The 21712-nt window shown below is 33.2% G+C and overlaps 2 protein-coding genes across 5 annotated transcripts in view; one reads left to right on the top strand and one right to left on the bottom strand.

The window, feature by feature from the left end:
- The window catches only part of LOC126743568 (aromatic-L-amino-acid decarboxylase-like), a 47021-nt gene extending 45516 nt beyond the window's left edge, over window positions 1-1505 (top strand). For both annotated transcript variants that reach the window (XM_050450718.1, XM_050450717.1), the window contains exon 11: window positions 1167-1505. In XM_050450718.1, coding sequence (XP_050306675.1) covers window positions 1167-1306 — 140 coding nt within the window. In that variant the 3' untranslated portion in view covers window positions 1307-1505. The remainder of the gene's footprint in view (window positions 1-1166) is intronic.
- On the bottom strand, window positions 1372-21610 carry LOC126743566 (spermine oxidase). 3 transcript variants are annotated; one of them, XM_050450715.1, is made up of 11 exons: window positions 21447-21610; window positions 21170-21394; window positions 15535-15693; window positions 15330-15475; window positions 15083-15274; window positions 8557-8814; window positions 8376-8498; window positions 8205-8315; window positions 7480-7704; window positions 1786-1913; window positions 1372-1622 (listed from the first exon to the last, which is right to left on the bottom strand). In XM_050450715.1, exons 1-10 carry the CDS (start codon window positions 21503-21505, stop codon window positions 1813-1815), a joined length of 1599 nt encoding a protein of 532 aa, XP_050306672.1. In that variant the 5' UTR covers window positions 21506-21610; the 3' UTR covers window positions 1372-1622; window positions 1786-1812. The 3 variants fall into 3 exon arrangements, with proteins under 3 accessions (XP_050306672.1, XP_050306670.1, XP_050306671.1); XM_050450713.1 differs by lacking the exon at window positions 1786-1913; XM_050450714.1 differs by lacking the exon at window positions 1372-1622 and having other exon boundaries at window positions 1712-1913.
- Between the last annotated feature and the right edge of the window lie 102 nt (window positions 21611-21712).

Raw genomic sequence — 21712 nt, 5'->3', positions numbered from 1 at the left:
TGCAGAACGTAGAGTGCAATGGATGTCTTCTGTTAGGAATTTCAGCATACCTGCGTTGAGCTAGTCTAGCATTATACTATGATTCGCCATAAACTAAATGAACAGCAGCATATTCTTTCTACTGACAAAATTAAAAGAAACTTTTAATAATAGTGAAATACGTTGCTACGTGCTTATTTATTGAAATGAACATTCCTAAAAAAAGGTTTTTATTTACTTCAAACTAAACAGTGATTAAAAAAAATAAATTTATTTCAGAAAAATCCAGTGTCGTACTGTTATTTTATTAAAAAATATTTACGATAAACCCCTTACGGACGCCACTGGTAAAAATGATTTTTCTTTCTTGTACGTTAAAAAATGCCCCCTCATGGACAAAACACATTTGCAAATTTAAAAACAAAAGTATCTAGTTTTTTTTGTAAATTATAATCTTTAAAATTTGATGTAAGCATAGGAAAATAAGACTGCCTGTTTTACAGTGTTTCTTATTTAATGTTTTAATTTATTTATTTATTTATTTATTAATTTGTTTATTTAAATGTAAAGTGTAACGTGTCATTTCCAGCCCCGAAGATGGTTTAAATAAAGGCCGAAACGTCGGAAATTCTTCTGAAATAAAATCAGTTTTATTTGGAGTCTTAAACCTGCGACACATTCTTTCCATTTCACACTAAGGACGGAAAATTTTTATTAAAAGTGTCTACTGGTAGAAAAGATATTAAAAAAAAAAATTTCAATTTTTAACACCCTGTAGATCTAAAAGTAAGATGTTTAGTACATACATTCTTATAAAATTTTCTTCTAATTTTTGTTAAAGAATCACCCTGTAAGATTGTTGAAAGAGCTCCTGGACACCCGGTATGAACTGGTTATATCTATCCATACACTTTCATATCTAGCCTGCCAATATTTTTGTTTTCATAATTATGTTCAAATGTTAATTTTTTTTTGTAAATAACTATGGTTTCCTTGAAATAATTCTCTTGCCAGTTTGCTGGCACATTCGCAAGAAAATAACAAATTTTTATGGTCTAGTGGACACACCGACTTCTTCTGCCTAGAACTTTTCTATTGTCTCCTAAATATTATATTTACAATTGATATATGTATGGATTTGTGCCTATTGACAAATAAATCAATTGCTTATTTACTTATTGTTCTAGGTGTCATACATTTGGTTCCATCAAAGATTCGTGATACTTACTTCCTCCGAATGGCTGTTTGTTCAAGATTCACCGAAGAAAAAGACATTGACGTTTCTTGGCAAGAAGTCAAGGAATCTGCCGACGAAGTATTAGCATAAAACTCTAAATAAATCTACTCCTAAAATGTTGTTTTTGTTGTTGTGTTAATGAATTTATTAAGACGCTTGGTTTATATTTTTATTATTGTTTAATACTGCACAAAAAAGACATATTTATAATTATTTTTTTTGATTATAACGTACTTATACAATATGTAATAAATAATAAATTATATAGATGTGTGTGGAGGCAAGTAAATGTCTGTTTTTTATTATACAGTAGGTGGTGGTCCGCCATATTTCTTTGTAAGTTGTAAAATTCTCTCTGCTTCTCTGATTCCGCTGAGTCTGGCTCCTTGGACTGTAGAGTGATGTCCTAAAATAACCAGATTATAATATAAAAAAATAATTCACCAATATCACTTTTTAACTAAAGCTAAACAAAAAAAAATCAAAGAAGGGTAATTTTTATTTTTCATAAATATATTTTATTGTAGCATAAAAAGACATAAATATAAACAAAAGGTTAACTCTTATACAGAATATAAAACTCCACTGGTGGCAGTTTATTTGGGAGGTGGGCCTCCAAATTTCTTTGTTAACTGAACGATTCTTTCGGCCTCCCTAATTCCGCTAATTCTTGATCCGTGAACCGTTGAGTGGTAACCTGAAAAAAGAGAAAATAAAATTCAATTTTTCATTAAAAACGCAGAATACTTACATTCGAAATTAGACGAATATAAAGAATTAATATAAAACGTTTTATTCTCTCAAACAAGTATTTTTTTTAATAACATTTGTTAACCACACTTGGGAATTCACAATGAACAAAAGAAGTCATAAACTAATAAGTGCTCATTTTTTTTAGGTAGTCGTTCAGAAATATAAGGTAAAGAATATGAAACAGTCGCAAAAGTAAAACATATTCGTCTAAATTAACAATTGCTCGGCATTTTTTGACACTGCAATTGAACTATCAATATTTAATATATTTTTCAAAATTCGAAGTCTTTATAAGGGCGTGGATCAGCCATAGGCTGCTTAGGCCCAACCTGAAATTACGTGCAATATAATTAAACGGTAAAGAATAGTCGTACGGTTGGAACCTTTGGTGTGACACTCAAAACACGAGACAGTTTTACTACAAACCAAAACTCTTTATTTTACTCTCTACACGCGTTTCGCTAACGATGTTATTATCTTCGGGAGAATATGCTAACTTCGTTAACATCTTAACTAGAGGAAGAGCAAGAAGTAATTTATTAACTAGATAGGAGGGTTTCGGAAGAATGTGGTCTCTTCTCTTCAGACATGCTAAATGACGCATACAAGAATTCTGTAATATTTCAATTCTATACTTATCCAGTCCAAGCAAACAGGGCCCATAGACAATATCGCAATAGTCTAAAAGTAACATTATCACTTTTGGACTATTGCGATATTGTTTATTTCGTTGCCTTTCCAAGCCCACAAAAGAACAGAGCCACCTTTTTTCGTGGACAGTAGCCAATTTTCATGGACCAGACTCATACTTTTTCTAAATGTTCGTAAGATTTTTATACAAGTCAGCCGTAAAGAATTTAAATAGAAAAAATTACCAAAATTGACCACTGATTTTTAACAATGAGAGCAGTGGCGTAACTACCGATGTTCCATCAAACACGAGCCTTTCGAAGCCCCCTCCCACCCCTTGCTCCGCTTACTACTGCAGAATAATATCAGAAAAGTGTTGAAAAAGAAATTTTGGCTATTTAAATTGAATTCAATGAAATTTAATTTAAATTAGTTGTTATCTTTCAAAGCTTGTTTTGGCAACAGTGTAAAGAAAATGGAGTCAACGAAACAAATGTTAGAATTAATTTTGATTGAAAACTATCGTGTACTAGCTCCTCAGAAATAATAACTGCGTGTTACATGTTTTTGACTATTTTAGTTACTATTGCGAGTGTAGAAAAAACATTTTCGAAACTTAAGATTATCAAAAATTTTCTAAGGTCTACAATGGGACAAGAACGATTAAGTTCATTAAGTATACTGTCAATTAAAAATGAAACTGCACGAAACCTTGATATTTGTCAGTTGATAAAGGCATTTGAAGAAGCCAAAGCACGAAAGAAACATTTTTAATGAATAAGTTTAGTTGTACCTATTGTAAAATTTAATTAAGACAATCATCGTCGGTATTTTTGATTAATACATCAAAACCTATGTCATTTTCATTGTAAAAATATTTTTATTTAATAAATTAAACTATTTTGAGATTGAAAACATATTGTATTTTCACTTATGATTTGCAAGGGCCAAAAAAAAACAAGGAGGAGAGCCCGTAAGGGTTGGGGACCCCATACGAATTTTCGAACACAACAAATGTCGTTACGCGTTGTTACGCCATTGAATGAGAGGGCATTTTTATTACTGCTATTAGTAATTACATGCTTTATGAAATAGTTTTTAATAATGGATTTAAATATTCTGCCACTAGTTCATTCAATTAGCATACAGAGAATATGCATTTCTTAACTTGTTTGGGAATGATGTCGCCTTCTAAGAATCAAGCATTAAAACATAAATTAAGGTATCTAGAACCCAAAAGGTAAAGTTGCAATATGACAAATAGTAATTGAAAAAACAAAGATAGCGAAATCTTCAACAATTCTACTCTTGGGAGATTTTCGGAACTCCAAGTAAATTATAAATTTTCAGACTGTAGCAAACCTGGTAGTCTGTCCACGATCATCATCCAACAACTAATTAACCAAAAAAAAATAAAACTTTTTAGCAGATTTGTTTTTTTTTGGAAACTCAATGATATCAGAACAGAGAGTTTCAGAACAAGCTGGATATAGCCTATACCTAGATGTAATTGACATATAGACAAAATAGGATTCATTCGCGATTATATACCTGATAGCAACAGAACTATTTAAATGTAAGACCTATTGTGAAAAAACCTTAAAAATTATTTAATATTTCAAAAACAAACAATGAAAAGAACTAAGCAAAAGAAAAAATATTCACTAATATAATTATATTCACTAATATAATATATATAATTTTTTGAAATCACACATATAGATACGCAAAGCTTAAAGTTGGATGATGCTCTTGTAATAATGATTTTTTGATAGCTCTTAAACTTAAGAAGTGATAAAGTTTTTATACCCTGTTGTACCTTATTACACATTTTTATAGCAACGTATCTGAAAGGTTGTTCATATGTAGGGGTTTTATGTAATAGCACACCAAAATATTGAACATTTGCTAAGTGCCCAAATCCTATCTGAATTTTAGACAGTGTAACAAGTTTTTTCTTAAGTATGAAGGTTGACCTGTATTTATCACTTTATACAGTGTGGCCCAAATTGGGTGTACATGTATGGGTATCTTGGAAACTATAAGAGATAGAAAATTGGTTAAATGGGGAAAGTTGTAGGGCATTTAGTTACCAATTAAGTGCCGCTTTCAGAACGATTTTATCTTTTTCCGATTTTTAAATATTTGAAAAAAATCAAAAGGTTGCATTTTTGAAAAAAGGCTGTATTTTTTTTATTTCAACGTATTTTTAAAATCTGTAAAAACATTATTAGGAGAACTTTTTAAGGACAACGCATACCTGAATTCAGTTTTTGTTTTCGACGTTTCGGTTCTGAGATTTCATCCTCAACTTCTTTTTTTCTTATGGCAGCCATTTTGTTTTTTTGCTAAATTAAAAAGATCTTTTTTTTCCCTTTAAAATGATGTATAACACTTTATGAAAATATTTCATTCTTATGTCAAAAAGTTACAAAGTTCATTTTTCGCGGAGTTGGCCATGAATGCGGAGGCCATGACTACGGAGGCGATTTGTCATATAAACAATTATTATTGCTTAATGATTTAGCGTCATTTACTGACAGTTTTGCAAAATATTATTTATTTGATTTAACTTTTTATCTTGTTTAGTAGTTCTTATCTTGTTAATTTTTTGTTCTTGTTCTTGTTAGTGTTAAATGTTAAACAGTTTTTTCGTATCTAGTTGTTTTCGTTTGTCTTTAGTGAGTTTTGTTTAAATTTTTAATTTCCGAAAATAGCCATGCGATATACCAGTGAAGAAAAATTTGACATATTGGAATGTTATATTACATGTAATAGAAATGCAAATCTTGCAATCGCTAGGTATTTGGAACTGTATCCTGAGAGACAACAGCCAGGTCCAAGACTATTCGCTAGGCTTGTCATGAACCTTAGAACTCATGGAAGTTTTGAAATACCGACGCCAGAAAATTATCAAAGGGACAATGAAGCTCGCGATGAAAACATTTTAGATCATTTTAATGCCAACCCGAAAACATCGACCCGAAAAGCTGCAACTGATATGAATATACCAAGGACTACCATTCAAAGAGTCCTTAAAAAAAAATAAATATCATCCATATAAGCCTACTATTGTTCAAGGTTTAAGGGATACAGACTACCCAAGACGATTAGAATTTTCAAACTGGTTTGTAAGGCAATGTCAAGAAATACCTAATTTCAGCAGGAAGATTATTTGGACCGACGAAACGTTTTTTAGCAACTGCGGAGTATTTAACAGGCATAATCGTCACTTTTGGGCTACTGAGAATCCTCATGAAGTAGCTGAACGTAGACTACAAGTAAGATTTGGATTTAATGTATGGTGTGGTATGTACGGTAAGTTAATTACCCACTCCACAAAATAATTTTCAAGTAAAATGCTATAATTGTTTTTAGATAATCACCTTATTGGGCCCTTTATTTATAACCAAACACTGACGGGTCAAAGATATTTAAATCTTTTGGAAGAGCAGATATTACCTGCCGTGAGAGCTAAAATACCTGAAGAACAAATATGGAATGATGTGTGGTTTCAACAGGACGGGTGTCTCGCACATAATACTCGGGACGTTCAAAACTTGTTAACGCAAGCATTTAATAATAAACTTATCGCGAACCGCGGTGCTGTAAATTGGCCAGCTAGGTCTCCAGATATTACACCCCTGGATTTTTATCTTTGGGGATGTGTTAAAAATGAAGTTTACGAATTTGAACCTCCTGCGACACTCAAACAACTAGAGGATAGGGTTCGGAATGTCTTAAATAATATAAATAGAAACACCCTGCGCAAGGTAACTAGAAGTGTTTTAAAGAAATGTGAAAAATGTTTTAACAAAAATGTAAATACAAATTACGTAAAAGTATAAGTTAGCAAGTTAGTAAGTTAATAAAAATTGTGTGTATGACAAAATGCCAATAAAAGTCGTGGCCAACTCAGCGAAAAATAAACTATCTAATTTTTTGACTTAAAGACAAAATATTTTCATAAAGTGTTATACATCATTTTAAAGGGAAGAAAAAGATCTTTTTAATTCAGCAAAAAAACAAAATGGCCGCCATAAGAAAAAAAGAAGTTGAGGATGGAAACTCAGAACCGAAACGTCGAAAACAAAAACTGAATTCAGGTATGCGTTGTCCTTAAAAAGTTGTCCTAATAATGTTTTTACAGATTTTAAAAATACGTTGAAATAAAAAAAATACAGCCCTTTTTCCATAATGCAACTTTTTGATTTTTTCCAAATATTTCAAAATCGGAAAAAAGATAAAATCGTTCTGAAAGCGGCACTTAATTGGTAACTAAATGTCCTACAACTTTCCCTATTTAACCAATTTTCTATCTCTTATAGTTTCCAAGATACCCATACATGTACACCCAATTTGGGCCACACTGTATATATAACTAAACATATGCTGTTTTTTCTTATGAAACAAAATGGCCAGATATTAAATTTAATTTTTAAGATTTTTTGTTTAATAAGATAAGGTGTTATGCTGTTTCTAAAAAGAATATTGTATAAATGTTAATTTTATGAATATTGTTGTATATTCATACAACACAACCTTAATTGGTATGTATATAGAAGACAATAAGAGTATTATAGTGTATATCTAAAATAATGTATACTTGAAGAGTACCTAGGATAATTTCAATGGCAAGATCAATATAATTTTATTCAAAGCCTTAATAAAGCCACATAGGTCCAAATCATTGAATTTTCTCTTAATACGGTCAGTATAAAGGGTGCTGGAATGGGTTGTGCTTAAAAAATCCAATAAAAATGATGATTGAATCATGATGAAAAAATCATGATCTTTGATCTAAGAGCTGTAAATGTAAACATTCTTAGGTGTCTCTCGATATAATTAACGATATCTTAAATACATTTAAAGGGTCTTACCAGCACAGGTTGCTTCTCCAGCAAACATCAAAATCGGCGGAACAGGATCACAAGAGCCCGGCACTGGACAGCTCAAGTCACACTGGTGACCCACATTAGAGTTCAAATTCATGTATGAATAAGACCCACAAAAGTATGGATCTGAGGCCCATTTTGAACGTAAAATAGTAGAGGGATAAGGCAAGGAAGCATCTCCGGTAAACTGTCGCAACACTCTCGTAATACCTGTAAATTAAAGAAGTGAATCTCGTAATGATCATACCTAAATGCCAAATATGGGGGCGTGAGCATGATATATCATACTATTGAAGTGCTGATGGATTCAACACTATTAGAGCAAAGCCTCTTATAATTTCTGAAATTTCAATGAAAAGTTTCAACTTAAGCGCTTTGGACGAAAAGTAGTAGTGGAAGGTTCAATCCTATTAAAAATTTTAGATCAATTTTTTTTAATAGTATTTAGTATTTAACATGTAGTATTTCATGCTTTTTCGATTGTGTTATGAACCCTAGATTTATGAATGACCAAACTGAAAATGATTTCTTGACTTCTTGTATGCAATGTTAAATTGATCCAGTATAAATGCCTTAAATACTAAGAAGACTAACTCTACATATTTTGAAGAATAATGCCAATCTTATATTAACTAAAATTATAGGAAATTTAATTAATTTCATGATATGAAGCTTCAATAAATAAACTGTTTCTTGAACTGTCATTTTACCTTCTGCTACTTCTTCATCACTGGCATGTTCCATAACAATTGACTCTGGCCCGCATATAAAGGCACATAAAACATGTTTGCTTCCTTCTACCTCTTCAATTGAAACTAAGCCTATAAAGTACAAAACAAACTATTTTCACTTATTCCTTATTCCGTTAATAAAATGAATACCTTTAGTCCAGTCAGTTCGATGAGAGAGCTCATCTGGGGACCAAGCAAACTTAATTCCTCCCTCAGACCACACCCAAAAAGGTTTCTCATAGTCCAAAAAGATCTTATCAATGTTACCATAGCCTAAAAAAAGATCCTCGATTATATAATTAACATGAAATTAATTAAAGTCCTAGCTTACCCAAGCAATTAATGGCCTCCATTTTATTGGCGGGCAAAGCGGGGCAAAACATCTTTTCCGCATGCTCTTTGAGTACCCCCAAGGATACTGTTAGTACTACATAATCGGCACAGTATTCTTCACCATCGCAACATTGAACTACCGCCCTTGGGCCGCCCTTTTTACGCCCTTGTACTGCGCCCCACCTGATCAAACCCACCGGCTTACCAAATTTCACGCTGCACTCTGGAAGTTCTTTAAGTAGAGGCGAGAGGACACCTAAGAATTAAAGAAACTTATGAAGTTTGTAAGATTTACATAGATTAGGTACACACTCTATTACAGGATAAGTCTGATAGTAATCGGACAAACTTTTTGGGAGAGAGTTCAATGGCTTAAAATACTCCGATTTAAGCAAAAATACATTAGTACAAAAATTGTATTTCGTTAAAAAATACAACTAAAAGTTGAAATATATCTTTTTTTATTATGATTAGAAAAAAAATAAAATGAAGTCTTATGATATCAATCTAAGATTAACACATTCTGGTCCCATTTACGTCAACCTTTTTATCAATGATATATGCAATGCCATTTCCCACACTAGTTTCATATTCTTTACCGACGACCTTAAACTCTATTTAAAGTCTTAAAGTTACCATTTGATTTCCAACTCTTGCAAGAGGATCTATATAGTATTGTCTTGCGTTCAGTGAATAATAGTTTAAGGCTTAACGTAAAAAATGCTTAAACATTTCATTTGGTCGTTCCTCAAATCTAGAAATCACTTCTCTACTACCCGCTTTAACATTACAACTATAGTTGTAATGTTAAAGCGGGATTTAATGTTATTAGCCTTAGAAAAAAAAAATTTCCCAAAGTTTTAAATGGCATGTACTATTTTCCGTCTATTTTATCGTGAATCCCCTTTAATATCAATTATACAGGGTGTTTCAGAACTATGGAATCAAACTTCTAGGGGTTGTTCAGTGCAACAGCAGAATCCATTTGAGTATAGGAACCCATGTCCGGAAATGTGTCACTACGCCACTACGGCCCTAAGACGCGTTTAAATTTAGAAAAAATATTAATTACCTAAATAGGATCTGATGCATTTATTTTTACCTTTTGTATATGATACCATCACAACAATTATTCCAAATGTCTTCCTCCAACTTCAATGCACCGATTTAAAGGCCGCACATGATTTCGGCGGACTACACTAAAAATTTGATTCTCGTTTTGAATGATTTCAAATGCTGCTGTTATTCGTCCAATTAAGTCTAGCTCTGATTCTACTGGAGTTTCGTAGACTAAAGACTTTACATGACCCCACAAGAAAAAAACGAGCGACGTTAAATCGGGTGACCTAGGAGGCCAAGAAACTGCTCCACCTCTGGCAATCCAACGGTGCCCAAACCACTGAGCCAAATACTCGCGTACTTGTACAGCAAAGTAAGCCGGCGCTCCATCATGCTGAAACCACATTTGCTGTCTAACGTTTAGTGGAACATTTTCAAGAAGTTCTGGGAGAACTTCCTCCAAGAAACGCTAGTCCTGTTAACCGTTTTGGTAGAAGGTATGACCCAATTAAATAATCATCAACGATGCCTGCCGATACGTTGACAGACCAACGATTCTGATGTTTTCTTGGAGAAATTGCATAAGGATTTTCTTCGTCCCAAACATGGCTATTCCTACTATTAAAAAGACTGTGAAAGAGGCTTCATCGGTCCACAAAACATATCGTAAAAAATTTGGTTGTGCAATGATGTGATCCAGAAGCCATCGACAAAATTAAACTCGAGGATTATAATCGGCTGCAGTCATACCTTGAACTTTCTGGAAATGGTAAATATGGAGTTGTTGCTCGTGTAGTACCCGCCAGACAGAAGCGTTACTTGTATTCATATTCTTAGCGACGTCACGTGTGCTATTTGATGGTTCATCGGCAACTCGCTGAAGCACCTCTTCTTCAAATTCGACCGTTCTTACGGTTCGAGCAACACCAGTATCAGGCATCTTGGTCTTAAACATGCCTGTCTCAGTGAGCCGCCGATGAACCGCAATAAACATTTTGTATCCAGGATGCTATCGTTCGGGATAACGTTCATGATACAACCGCGATGCTGCTCGTGCATTGCAGTTTGTTGCAAGTTTTCCATTAGCAATAAATATTTAAAAATTGTAAGCTATAAAATATTTAAACGTGACATTGATAAGCGTTGATTTTAAATAATTGTTGTAAAATATAAAATTAATTATAATTTTATTTTTTTATTTAATTTTAATTTTTTAAAATTAATTATTTTTTTAAATTAATTTTAAAAATATTTTTTGGCTCTGCATTTGAAATAAAATAAATTAAATTATGTAAGTTAGAAAATTCATAAGTTGTGCAATTGTAAGTATAAGCTCTAACTTTGGCTAACTTTACACGACAGGAAATTACTTTTTTATTTGAGTTATACCACAAATTCACTGCAAGAATGAATAACTTCTTTTACATTATGTACCAAAGTTCAGAAGATATAAGGCGTTAGATAAAGGCGTCCTTATAATTTTCCAAAGTTCGCCCTACGCTTTATAATTAAGTGAATTTTACTTGTAGTTTTATGTTAAACTGTTTAAAGCAACTTGCAATTTAATTTTAATTCTGAGACCTTGAATAAAAAAACGAGAATAGTCTTTTTTTTTACTTGTCTAAGGCATTCGACACTATCGATCATATTTTCTCATTAAAAATACTCCAAATAAGCGTTATTTGTGGCTCTTATCTGATGGATAGAGAGAGAGGCGATATGTTTATGTTAAAGTTAAGAGTACTACTCACTTTCCATGTTTTTTTTACTATCCTACATAAAATTTAATTCTATAAGGGGTTCCAAAACATTTATTTTGGGCTTTTACTGTTTGTTTTTTATATAAATGACCCCTTTCATAAAGGTCTGTTAGTATGTAGACCTGTGATACATCTTTCAACCTCTCGGTTGGATCTATTTGCGAACATTATAGCCGAGGGATGTTTACGTGCTGTTCGAAATATGTAGGATTATGATTTATCATAGTATATTTTGACCTTAACTCTGATCCAACCGGTTTAATATGATTTTCTAAAAAATATCACTAACAGCGTAACCTTGTTGAATTCTTACAAAGATCTTGTTTTGGGGTATAGTGGTGCGTTTATTACACCGAAATGAATAATTACAGGCATGCTAAGATTACACTGTAGAACTTTTTACTGGTGGAACTCGTTGGAAGACGATTATACGATTGGGAGACATATTTGCTTTCTTAAAAGTACTAGTTCTATATGCATTTTGTTCCTTATCAAACGCTTAGTTATAAACAAATCTTGTTTCTTATCTAGATTTGTTTCATGTAAGAACTCTATTTAAAAAAGCACCCTTATTTATTGCTTCCTTACACTTTCCTTTGCACCCTTACTTTACTAACGTAGTTATATCCTATAAGTAGCCTTCTTCAACGCTTTATGTGATTGGTCAGGTTTATTTATTTCACCTTGGAATAATATCGGCCGTATCAGTGAAACAAAAGGAAAAAGCTTTACTGCCTTTGCCAATTTTCAGCGTCAGTTGCTGGTTGTCTTTGAACTGTCGTGTGACTTAGGTCCACGATACAAAACTGACACACAGTAAACATACTTACAGTAGATTTATTATCAATCAAAATTACTTCAAATTCCTCAGTCTCAGAGTACTTAAACTAATAGAAATACAATCTTTCATTATGGAAAACAAATATACAGTGCGGCTCTTAATTGTCCCCCCCCTCTTCTCTTTTGAATGTGTTTATATAAAAATTTGAAATTTGGCACACATAATTAGCCACCTAAATTTACTTAAACATGTTGAAAAACGCAGTAGAATCACTGATCCTTAAAATTATTGAAGACAATGCTCATGAATTTGCGTTATAAGCAGTTTTTCAACAAGATGGGGCACCGCCTCACTTTAACAGAAATGTTGGAGAATATTTGACTAATACTTGCCCTAATCGATGGATTGATCGTCAAGGGCCTACCGAGTGACTAGCCAGGTCGCCTGATCTTACTCCTCTGGACTTTTTTTATTGGGCTACTTAAAACAAAAAGTCTACGTCACTCAGCCAGAATCTATCATCGAACTACGTCAAAGACTAATTGATGCATGTCGCAATATTGATGTTGCCACTTTTCAAAATATTCGTGGAGAGTTCTCCAATAGATTATTTTACTGTCTTGAAGTTAATGGTGCACATTTTCAACATCTTTTGTAGTGAATTAGTTACATTTTTGTGTTACGTTTAATGTTACGCAAGGTTTAATTATTTTAAATGGAAATAAAAATGCGAAAAATAAGATGTAAGGGTTGCTATTTTGCTATGGGTAGAAGTAATGACTTAATATTCTAGGATCATAAAACATTCAGTGGGGGCTTTCAAACAATGTATCCCTTTCTATTTAATTTTATTTTTCACAATGGCGTCCCGCTGCCATTTTGAAGTTTTGCAAAATGAGCTAGACCACCTTAAATACTAAACCTTAAATACTACCAAACAGTAGTATTTAGGCTGCTAATAATGTGTGCCAAATTTAAAATTTTTATATAAACGAATTCAAAAGATAAGGGGGGGGGGGCAATTAAGAGCCGCACTGTATAATTTAAAACCTCTTGATTCGACATTTGAATTTCTTATAAATATTTTTTATTGAAATCCGCCAATTTATCTTTTGATGAATTTCTAGATACGTCATAAGCCGAAAATGTGACTTTAAGCGACGATAATTTAAAAATTTTTGAAGATTGACACATATATTACCCTTTTTCCTCTTAAATGAAAATTAAATTAAAAAAACCTTCTTAAAATAATAGTAGTAGTAGTAGACCCTACATCAACTTCTTGACCTTATTCCCAATATTGATTTTTGACCTATTGCGCCACCTTAGAGGTTTTTGAAACTAATTTAAAAGACGACGAAATTTCTTTTAGGTCTTTAGACATCTGTTCATGTTTGTAATCTCCTTGGCCCAATATTTAATGTGGCTGCCTAGTAATTCCTTTGACCAATTTTTAGCCCTGTGAATTTTATCGTTATCGGCTCTCTCGTTGCCCTTATAGTCCTTTATGAAAATCCTTTATATCCTTTGTCTAGGCAATGAAGATTACATTACTCAAAGCTAGTTCATTCAAAGTGTGTTTAGACTCATTGGCCAGGCTTTTTAAAATAAAATATTTAACAGTAATATACTAAATATTAAGCTTTATTAAACGGCATCTATCTCCCAAACCACAAATTGCTCTAACCCAGATGCGAAAGTTCCGATCCGACTTATGTACCTCTACGTCGCGTTCTTCCTACTATACTGTTAAGTAGCAAGATTGCGTATATTATGGGGTACATAATAGGCGCAATCTTATGTTAGGTGCGAGAATTGATTATTATTCCAGTCTATGTTCTCATAGACCGTGCGACTAATAATTTGGTATTCGAAAAAATTCGTTACGGGAGGGTATACTCGAAAAATCAAAAATCCCAAATTTTGGAGATCGATCTCTCGGCTTCCATGGGTATTATCGGGAAAACTCCAACGGTTTTGACTTAGTTTCATCCTTCCGAATTTAATGAGACCATCCGCAAGGTCTTGTTGTGGTCAAGGTTCTTGCAAACAAAGTCTAATATTAGCCGAGATATTGTATTTTTAGGATCAATTTTTGGGCTCAAAATCCCGTTATAACCCGGTGTTTTCGTGATGTTGGTGATGGGAGCAAGCTGGTATAGTTAGTTCGATTTCCAAAGTAATTATTATTTGGTGAAAAAATTTAATATGGGGGATATATACTCGAAAAAAGAAAAATCCCAAACTTTGGAGGTGTATATCTCGGCACTACCCGAAAAATTCCAAATGGTTTTGGCTTAGTTTCGTCCTTCCGAATCTAACAAGACTAGCTCTCATATTAGCCGAGATATTGCATTTTAAGAGCCCATTTTTAGGCTCAAAAACGAGGTCGAAAAATGCATTTTCCTATTTACTCATATATCATATAATAAAAACAATTTCTCACTATCCATACGGATCTTAGGTCATTTTTGCTGAAATCACAGAAATAGATTAAACGTGAATCGGCGGACTTTCGCATCTGGGATAGAGTAATTTAGCACTAAATTATTAATTAACCTTTGAGTATTTTTAAGACTCACTTTCAAGAACACATCGTGAGGTAGCAACAAAAATAATAAGAGCGGTTAAATTTTGCATAAAAATTGAGCAGCTCATTTCATGCCTTAAGACATCGTAGACACCCTTCACAAAAATAAAGGTAAAGTTGGACATCGTTTTAAAGGTCTTTTAGTCCTCTAACATAAAAGTAACTCTTTAAAATAATGTATCACAGGACCCGTCTCTTTACAAAATGTTTATCTCAGTCTCTGTTTATGTCATTATTGGTCATTCTGATTACAAAGTTAAAAGTTAGCTTACCTTAAAAATAAACTTCGGGAAGAATGTATGATACGTATTATGACAAAAAAAAAACTGCTTACCAACAAATCCCAAAGGTATCTGCACACTACCCCCTGGCAACGGGATAAAACTTCCATAATTATCCGCACTGACTTTTGTCAGGTCATCGCCTGCGTGATATCGCATTCGTTGAGTTAATCCATATAAGATACGAGAAACTTCGTATCTCTGCTCCTCCGGGAATTTTTGCAATTCTTGTTGGATTCTTAAGCCTAAAATACGCAAGTAAATTAAAATAAAAATAAAAAAAATATCCAATTAATTTACTTATAAAGTTCAATAAAGAGCCGTGTTCCTTTCCACATCCCATGGTAAACAAATTGCCCGCCTCCCGTTTGATTTGACCGAATACGTGGTAGGCCATCATGGCGGTACCGTGGTCAATGGCCCTTCCATCGCTGGTCAAATATAACCTAGAAAATACATCTACTAGAGTTTTTCAAGATTACATGAACGACAGGTTAAAAATTACCCTTTTGAATTATCTATTCTTTTTACGGGTGGCTTAAGCAGTCCTTCCTGGGCTGCCAAAGTGTATACAGGATTGCTGATGCAGGCTCCGTGGATCCATTGACAACCCATTTCAGCGACTACATCTCCTAACCAACATGAATGAATTCGTCCTCCTGGTCTAGTTGTTATTGAAAAGAAGTAAATAAAAGTTATGCCTACCAAGTGGGTTGAGTTAGCTAATGGATGAGTGGCAAATAAACGATACTATTATTAACTGTTATAAACTGATGTAATAGCTCGACCACATAATTCTTATTAGATAAATTACTAATCAAAAGATAAAAATGTTGATTAATGGAAGAGATTCAACCAGAAAAAAAAACAAAGTAGATTAGCGGAAGTTTCGCGTCCAACAAACCGCCTTTCGCCATTAAATCAGGAATCCAAATATTATCGATTGCGTAGATTTTCAGAAGAGCCCTGTTTTTCTTAGCCTTTTAAAACTTTTAGATTTTACCAAAAGATGATTTTTTCCAAAACAAAACTTTGGACAAGGCACATTGAGCAATTGGCAATTTTTTAAATGGAGGTACAAAGAAGGTTCTATCAGTTTAATTTTATTGAATATGCAGTGTGTTAGAAATAAGGTAAATGAGTTAGAGTTATTTATAGATTCTCTGGGATTCCCAAATAGCGTTATCCTAATCAAACATTGGTTGAAGCAAGATGAGCCTCTGGGGTTGGCAGATTGAAAGAGGTCTATTGTCTCTAAATTCGCTCGAGGGGAATTCCGCCATGGTGGCACTATGATATTGACGCATAATGATTTTATTTTTAGTTATTCTTTTCTCCCAATAGCAAATTTTGATTTCCTTCTTAAAGGAAAAAGTATTTGAATTTTCAACAGCCTATTGCAAAAAAATTAATTTGTAGTAATTTTGCAGGTATACAGATCCTGCTCTAAAAGTTGTGATCTTTTTTTGAAAAAATTAGAATCTTTTTTAACGTAGACTTTCTGAATTAGTACGGTAATCACAACATGTTATTGTGAAATCTTTTGCGGGCCTTTAATTTGAACATGCATGTTGATCTACCAACACGCATTACAGGTCATTCATCTTTTCTACTCGATTATGTTTGCTCAAATTTGGGCAGTGGTGTCAAATGCAGGACTATCTGACCAGGAAGACTATATACTAAAAGTTTGGGTCTCTTTGCCAAAGAACCAATTGGAATAGAGTTTTGGATGCGCATAATAAACTAAAAAGTTTCACGTTTTTATGTTAAACAAATTCAATGAAGCCTTCCTATTGTTAATAAAAAAATTAAAAGGACAAAGCCATGGTATACTATGTGGTATACATTAGTGGCTTAAAAGTTTTAGGCAAAAATCTAAGAGGGTCTATTTTAATAATTATAGGAGGGTTTCCAGGAACACTATTGCTGTTTCTAAAGCTATGTACTATCGTAGAAGAATTGAATATTCACCAAATAAATCAAAAGAATTATGGCATATTGTTAACGAGTTGATGGAATGCACAGCTCTTGAATTGGAATCCAATTTATATGCAGACACACTGAATTCTTACTACTGTTACATTGCTTCTGAACTCACCAAGGATGTTTTTGTAGATATACAGCTCAGGATTATATGAGACATGCAAATCTGAAAGAGACATTTTTCTTTAATCCTTCTAATATTTTGGAGGTCAGAGATGTTATGAGAAAACTTAAAAATAAAACATCAGCAGGTTGGGATCATATCTCTTTAAGGATATTCTCGGCATTACCACCCAATGTCCTTCAGGCGTTTGTAGATTCATTAAATGAATCTTTCACTTCAAATATATTCTCGATTACCTTAAACAAGTAATTATTGTTCCGGTTCATAAGGAGGGGGGACTGCAGCAGTCCTTCTAATTTTCATGTGTCCGTTACGTTTGATCGTGTTCAAAGGGTTAATTTTGGTGGTCATTGAAATCTCTAAAAAACTACAGGGGTAACAAGGTTCTGTACTGGGACCGTTATTGTTTCTTCTTTATGTTAACGACCTTCCTTTGCTCCCCATAAAGGGTAGGGTTACTATGTTTGCAGATGACACCACCATCATTTGGCATGGAAACACATTGACTAACTGATGCTGCTGTTCATAGTATGAGTTGTTGTATTAAAAAATATACAACTGGAAGGTACAGCCATGGGTAATTGCCTCTCTCGCTTCCTAGCAGAGCTCTTAATGAACCATTTTGAGTTAAATGCAAAAAATACATTCCAATACTTTCCACGAGTTTGCCACACGTGTTTGCCATATTCGACAAAAGCAAATGCATTATTGATAATTTTGTAGAACAACTCAATAACTGTTTTCCATCTATTAAATTTACCTTCGAACAAGAAACAAATAACCAACTTCCATTCTTAGATACTCTTGTCATCAAAAGTAATAATAAGTTAGAATTTGATATTTATAGAAAAGAAACAAGTACTTTTAGATACATAACTAGTGACTCTGACCATTGTTAAAAATATAAAATGGCTTGCATGCATTTCTTAGTACATCGTTTGGTCTCATTTCCTCTAAGTTATAATAGATTTAATAAAGAAAAAGCAATATAGTTATGACGATAAGATTATTGATAAGCTGATTAGAAGATATAGGTGTAAAGCTCTTAAAAACTCTACCATATTTTAAAAAGATAAAATAAGCAAACGTTGCGTTCGTTGCCATACCATATGATCCTATCTTGATGAGAGGCTTTCATAGGGTTTTAAAAGACTTAGGTTTAAGAATGGTCTATCAAAGTTCGGCCAAATTACGAATTTAATAAATAACCAATGAAAAATCCAGGATCTATGAGATTAATTGCAACGACTGTAAAAAAATACATAGAACAAACTAGAACATCAATTAATGTCATAATTAAAGAACATACATATAGTAGTGAAATATGCAAGAGTTGAAAAGTCAAGTCTGGTTGAATATGTGTTAAATACTGGTAACTTTGTAGGGAAAGATAACTCAAAATTGCTTAAACCAGTTAATAACAATAGAAAATTAGACGCATACGAAAGTTTAGCAATATTCAAAAATAAAAAAAAAACATTCTTAACAGCGATAAAGGTACCATTCCTTATAGTCAATTATATAGTTTAGTTAGTGTTTAAGATTTGTTCGGCTATGCCACAGCATAAAGAAACGAAAAGACATGAAGTTTCTTTATGCTGTGGCTATGCGGCTATGTATTTTCCGCTCTATTAGTTATGCCATTAGTATACAGTGTGTGTCAGCCAAATGGAATAAATTAGCTAATAAATAGATGGGAGCGTGTTGGAAAAAACGCTCGAAAACATTGATTGGTTTTTATAGTTGCGCATTTTTTTTCATAAAAACTTATATTATTATACAGGGAGTATCAGATAACGGTGGCCAATATCAACTTGCTTAGTTTAAACATAAGACCCGTTAACATAAGTAAGTTAATTGATTTTTAGATTCCTCAGATCATTTTAGACATATTTTGTATACAATATCCTATACCTGACTGTTTAGGAAATATTAAGTAAAATTCAAAAAATAACATTTAGAAAAGAAAATTATTTATTTGCCGAAAGTTGTTATAACATATTTAAAAACTTATATATAATACAAATCTAAACAATAATGTCAATAAAGTAGATGTTCAAAATGCTCGCCACGAACTTCTTGGCAACACCCTAACCGTAAATAAAAATTTCTTCTAACGTTACTCAACAGCTCAGGTGTGATCGATCTAATTGCCAGGGTTATTCGTTTTCGTAAGTCAGCTAAGTCAGTGGGTTTAGTTTTGTATACAATAGTTTTCACATATCCCCATAAGAAAAAGTCTAATGGCGTTAGATCGGGAGACCGTGCCGGCCATTCCATCGATCCTCGCCTCCCTATCCACCGATCTGGAAATATTTGGTTCCTGCCCACACGTTAACCTTTTCAGGGTATTAAGTATTGTCTTCTCTCGTCCAGCGACGATTTTCTCTGGACCAATAACGGCAATTTTGACGATTGGCATGACCGTAAAGAGTAAAGGTGCATTCATCAGAAAACATAACGTGTTCTAATTGGATCACATTGCTGTCTAACATTGCCATCATTTGTTCACAAAAATACATTCTCCTGTCAAAATCGTCTTCCGTGAGCTCCTGGGTGGGTATAATTTTATAGGGATGCATTTTGTTTTCTTTTAATATTCTAATAAATGATGAATAGTCTGAAAATAATGACTAATATCGAGTACTGGGGCTGCTTTCCGAGTAGATGTGTGTGGGTGTTTTATCAAACTCAAGCATAACAGCCAATTTGGTATCCTCACTTATTATTTTTGTGAAATAAGCGAGCTACTTCCATTTGCGTCCGTGTATTACCTCCATAGCCAATCATCTGTAGAATTGTTATTTTGTGCATTTCTGTTAAATGAACCATTTTTCTGGTCCAAGCCAAAAAGCCTATTAAAGGTTACGCGTTTCGCCGCATTAGGGCATCATCAGACCTATCGAAATACATTGCATGCACGCACATACATGCATCGTTATTGACTTAGAGTCAATAACAATACACGATGGTGTAAACTTATTTTATTTTTTATTTTTTTTTATTTATGTTAGTGTGAGTCAGTGTGTGGTTTTTATATTTCGATAGGTCTGATGATGCCCTAATGCGGCGAAACGCGTAACCTTTAATAGACGCTACATTTATGAGACTTGGACTTTGAGTTTACTTTCTCCCTCCTTTGGTCAGTATTAAGTGAGTTGTAGAGAATCTTGAAAAATAAATAATTTTCTTTTCTAAATGTTATTTTTTGAATTTTACTTAATATTTCCGAAACAGTCAAAGATAGGTATGGGACAATGTATACAAAATATGTCTAAAATGATCTGAGGAATCTAAAAATTAATTAACATAGAGGATTTATTTAAACTAAGCAAGTTGGTATTGACCACCGTTACCTGATACACCCTGTATAAAAAGTTTTTATGAAAAAAAAAATGCGCAACTATAAAAACCAATCGACGTGTTCGAGAGTTTTTTCCAACACGCTCCCATCTATTTATTAGCTAATTTATTCCATTTGGCTGACAAGCTGTATAGGCTCATTTGTAAGTAGTTTTAGTATAGTTTTCTTCTCCCGAAGATGCTAACATCGTTAGCGAAACACGTGTCGAGAGTAAAAATAAAGAATTTTGGTTAGTGGTAAAACTCTGTCGTAATTTGAGCGTCACACCAAAGGTTCCAACCATAGGACAATCTAAATTTTCAAAAAATGTGTAGGAATATTATGAAGAAAAATACATAACAAATTATAAGAGTGAGTATTTCTTATTAAAAGAGCTCTGATGGTTTTAGTAAACATTAAGCTCCAAACCTTAAAAAACCTGTTTAATTAAAAAGAAAATTGCACATTAAATAATGAGCACGAATAAGTTTCACTACAGAAGCTGTAATTGTGGAATGTTTTAGAGGGCCCACACTTTTAATCAGCTTGTAGAAATAAGAATAAAAATTAAATAATATCTTTGGAAATAGTGAATTTGTAATTTAATCTCATCGAACCAAAAAATAATCCCTAACTTAACTAGTTATTTCAAATTATGGTGTTCCTAACATCGGCATATTTTCATACCTTTCAGTAGCCTCTAAGACAGTAAATTTACTGAGTCCACACTGAGCCAATCGTTGCGCAACACTCAATCCTGCTATTCCAGCTCCAATAATCACCACAGCTGGTTCCGGTCTGCAAGGATCCACCATATTGTCTGTGATAGTACATTGCTTATATGTATCTTTCTCCGACTGTTTTTTTGAGGTACTGAATTTTCTTAGGATGTTTTGTAGTATTTGCCCGAACCTACGAAAGATTAGGATCAGTATCGATCCCGGGAGAGTTAGATTAGACTCACCGGCCTTTCTGGCTCAGCAAGAGTGACTTGATTGATGGTGATAGAGTTTGAACGATCATTTTTGTTGCGTAACTTGAAATTTTGATGAGACTTTTTTAATGACGTTTGAAAGCGTGGATGATTCATTTGACAAATCAGGTAGAAATGACTTAAAAGGTGTTAAAGATATTGGGTAGATCGAACACAAATATACTCGACAGTGTAGTAATTGGTTCACAAAATCAACTGCTGATTAATTAGTAGGGGTTCAAGAAGGGAGGTGATGA

This window comes from Anthonomus grandis, chromosome 13, assembly GCF_022605725.1.
Source record: "Anthonomus grandis grandis chromosome 13, icAntGran1.3, whole genome shotgun sequence".
Taxonomy (NCBI): Eukaryota; Metazoa; Arthropoda; class Insecta; order Coleoptera; family Curculionidae; genus Anthonomus; species Anthonomus grandis.
The sequence above is the reverse complement of the archived record's forward strand: the minus strand, read 5'-3'. Positions and strand labels throughout refer to the sequence as shown.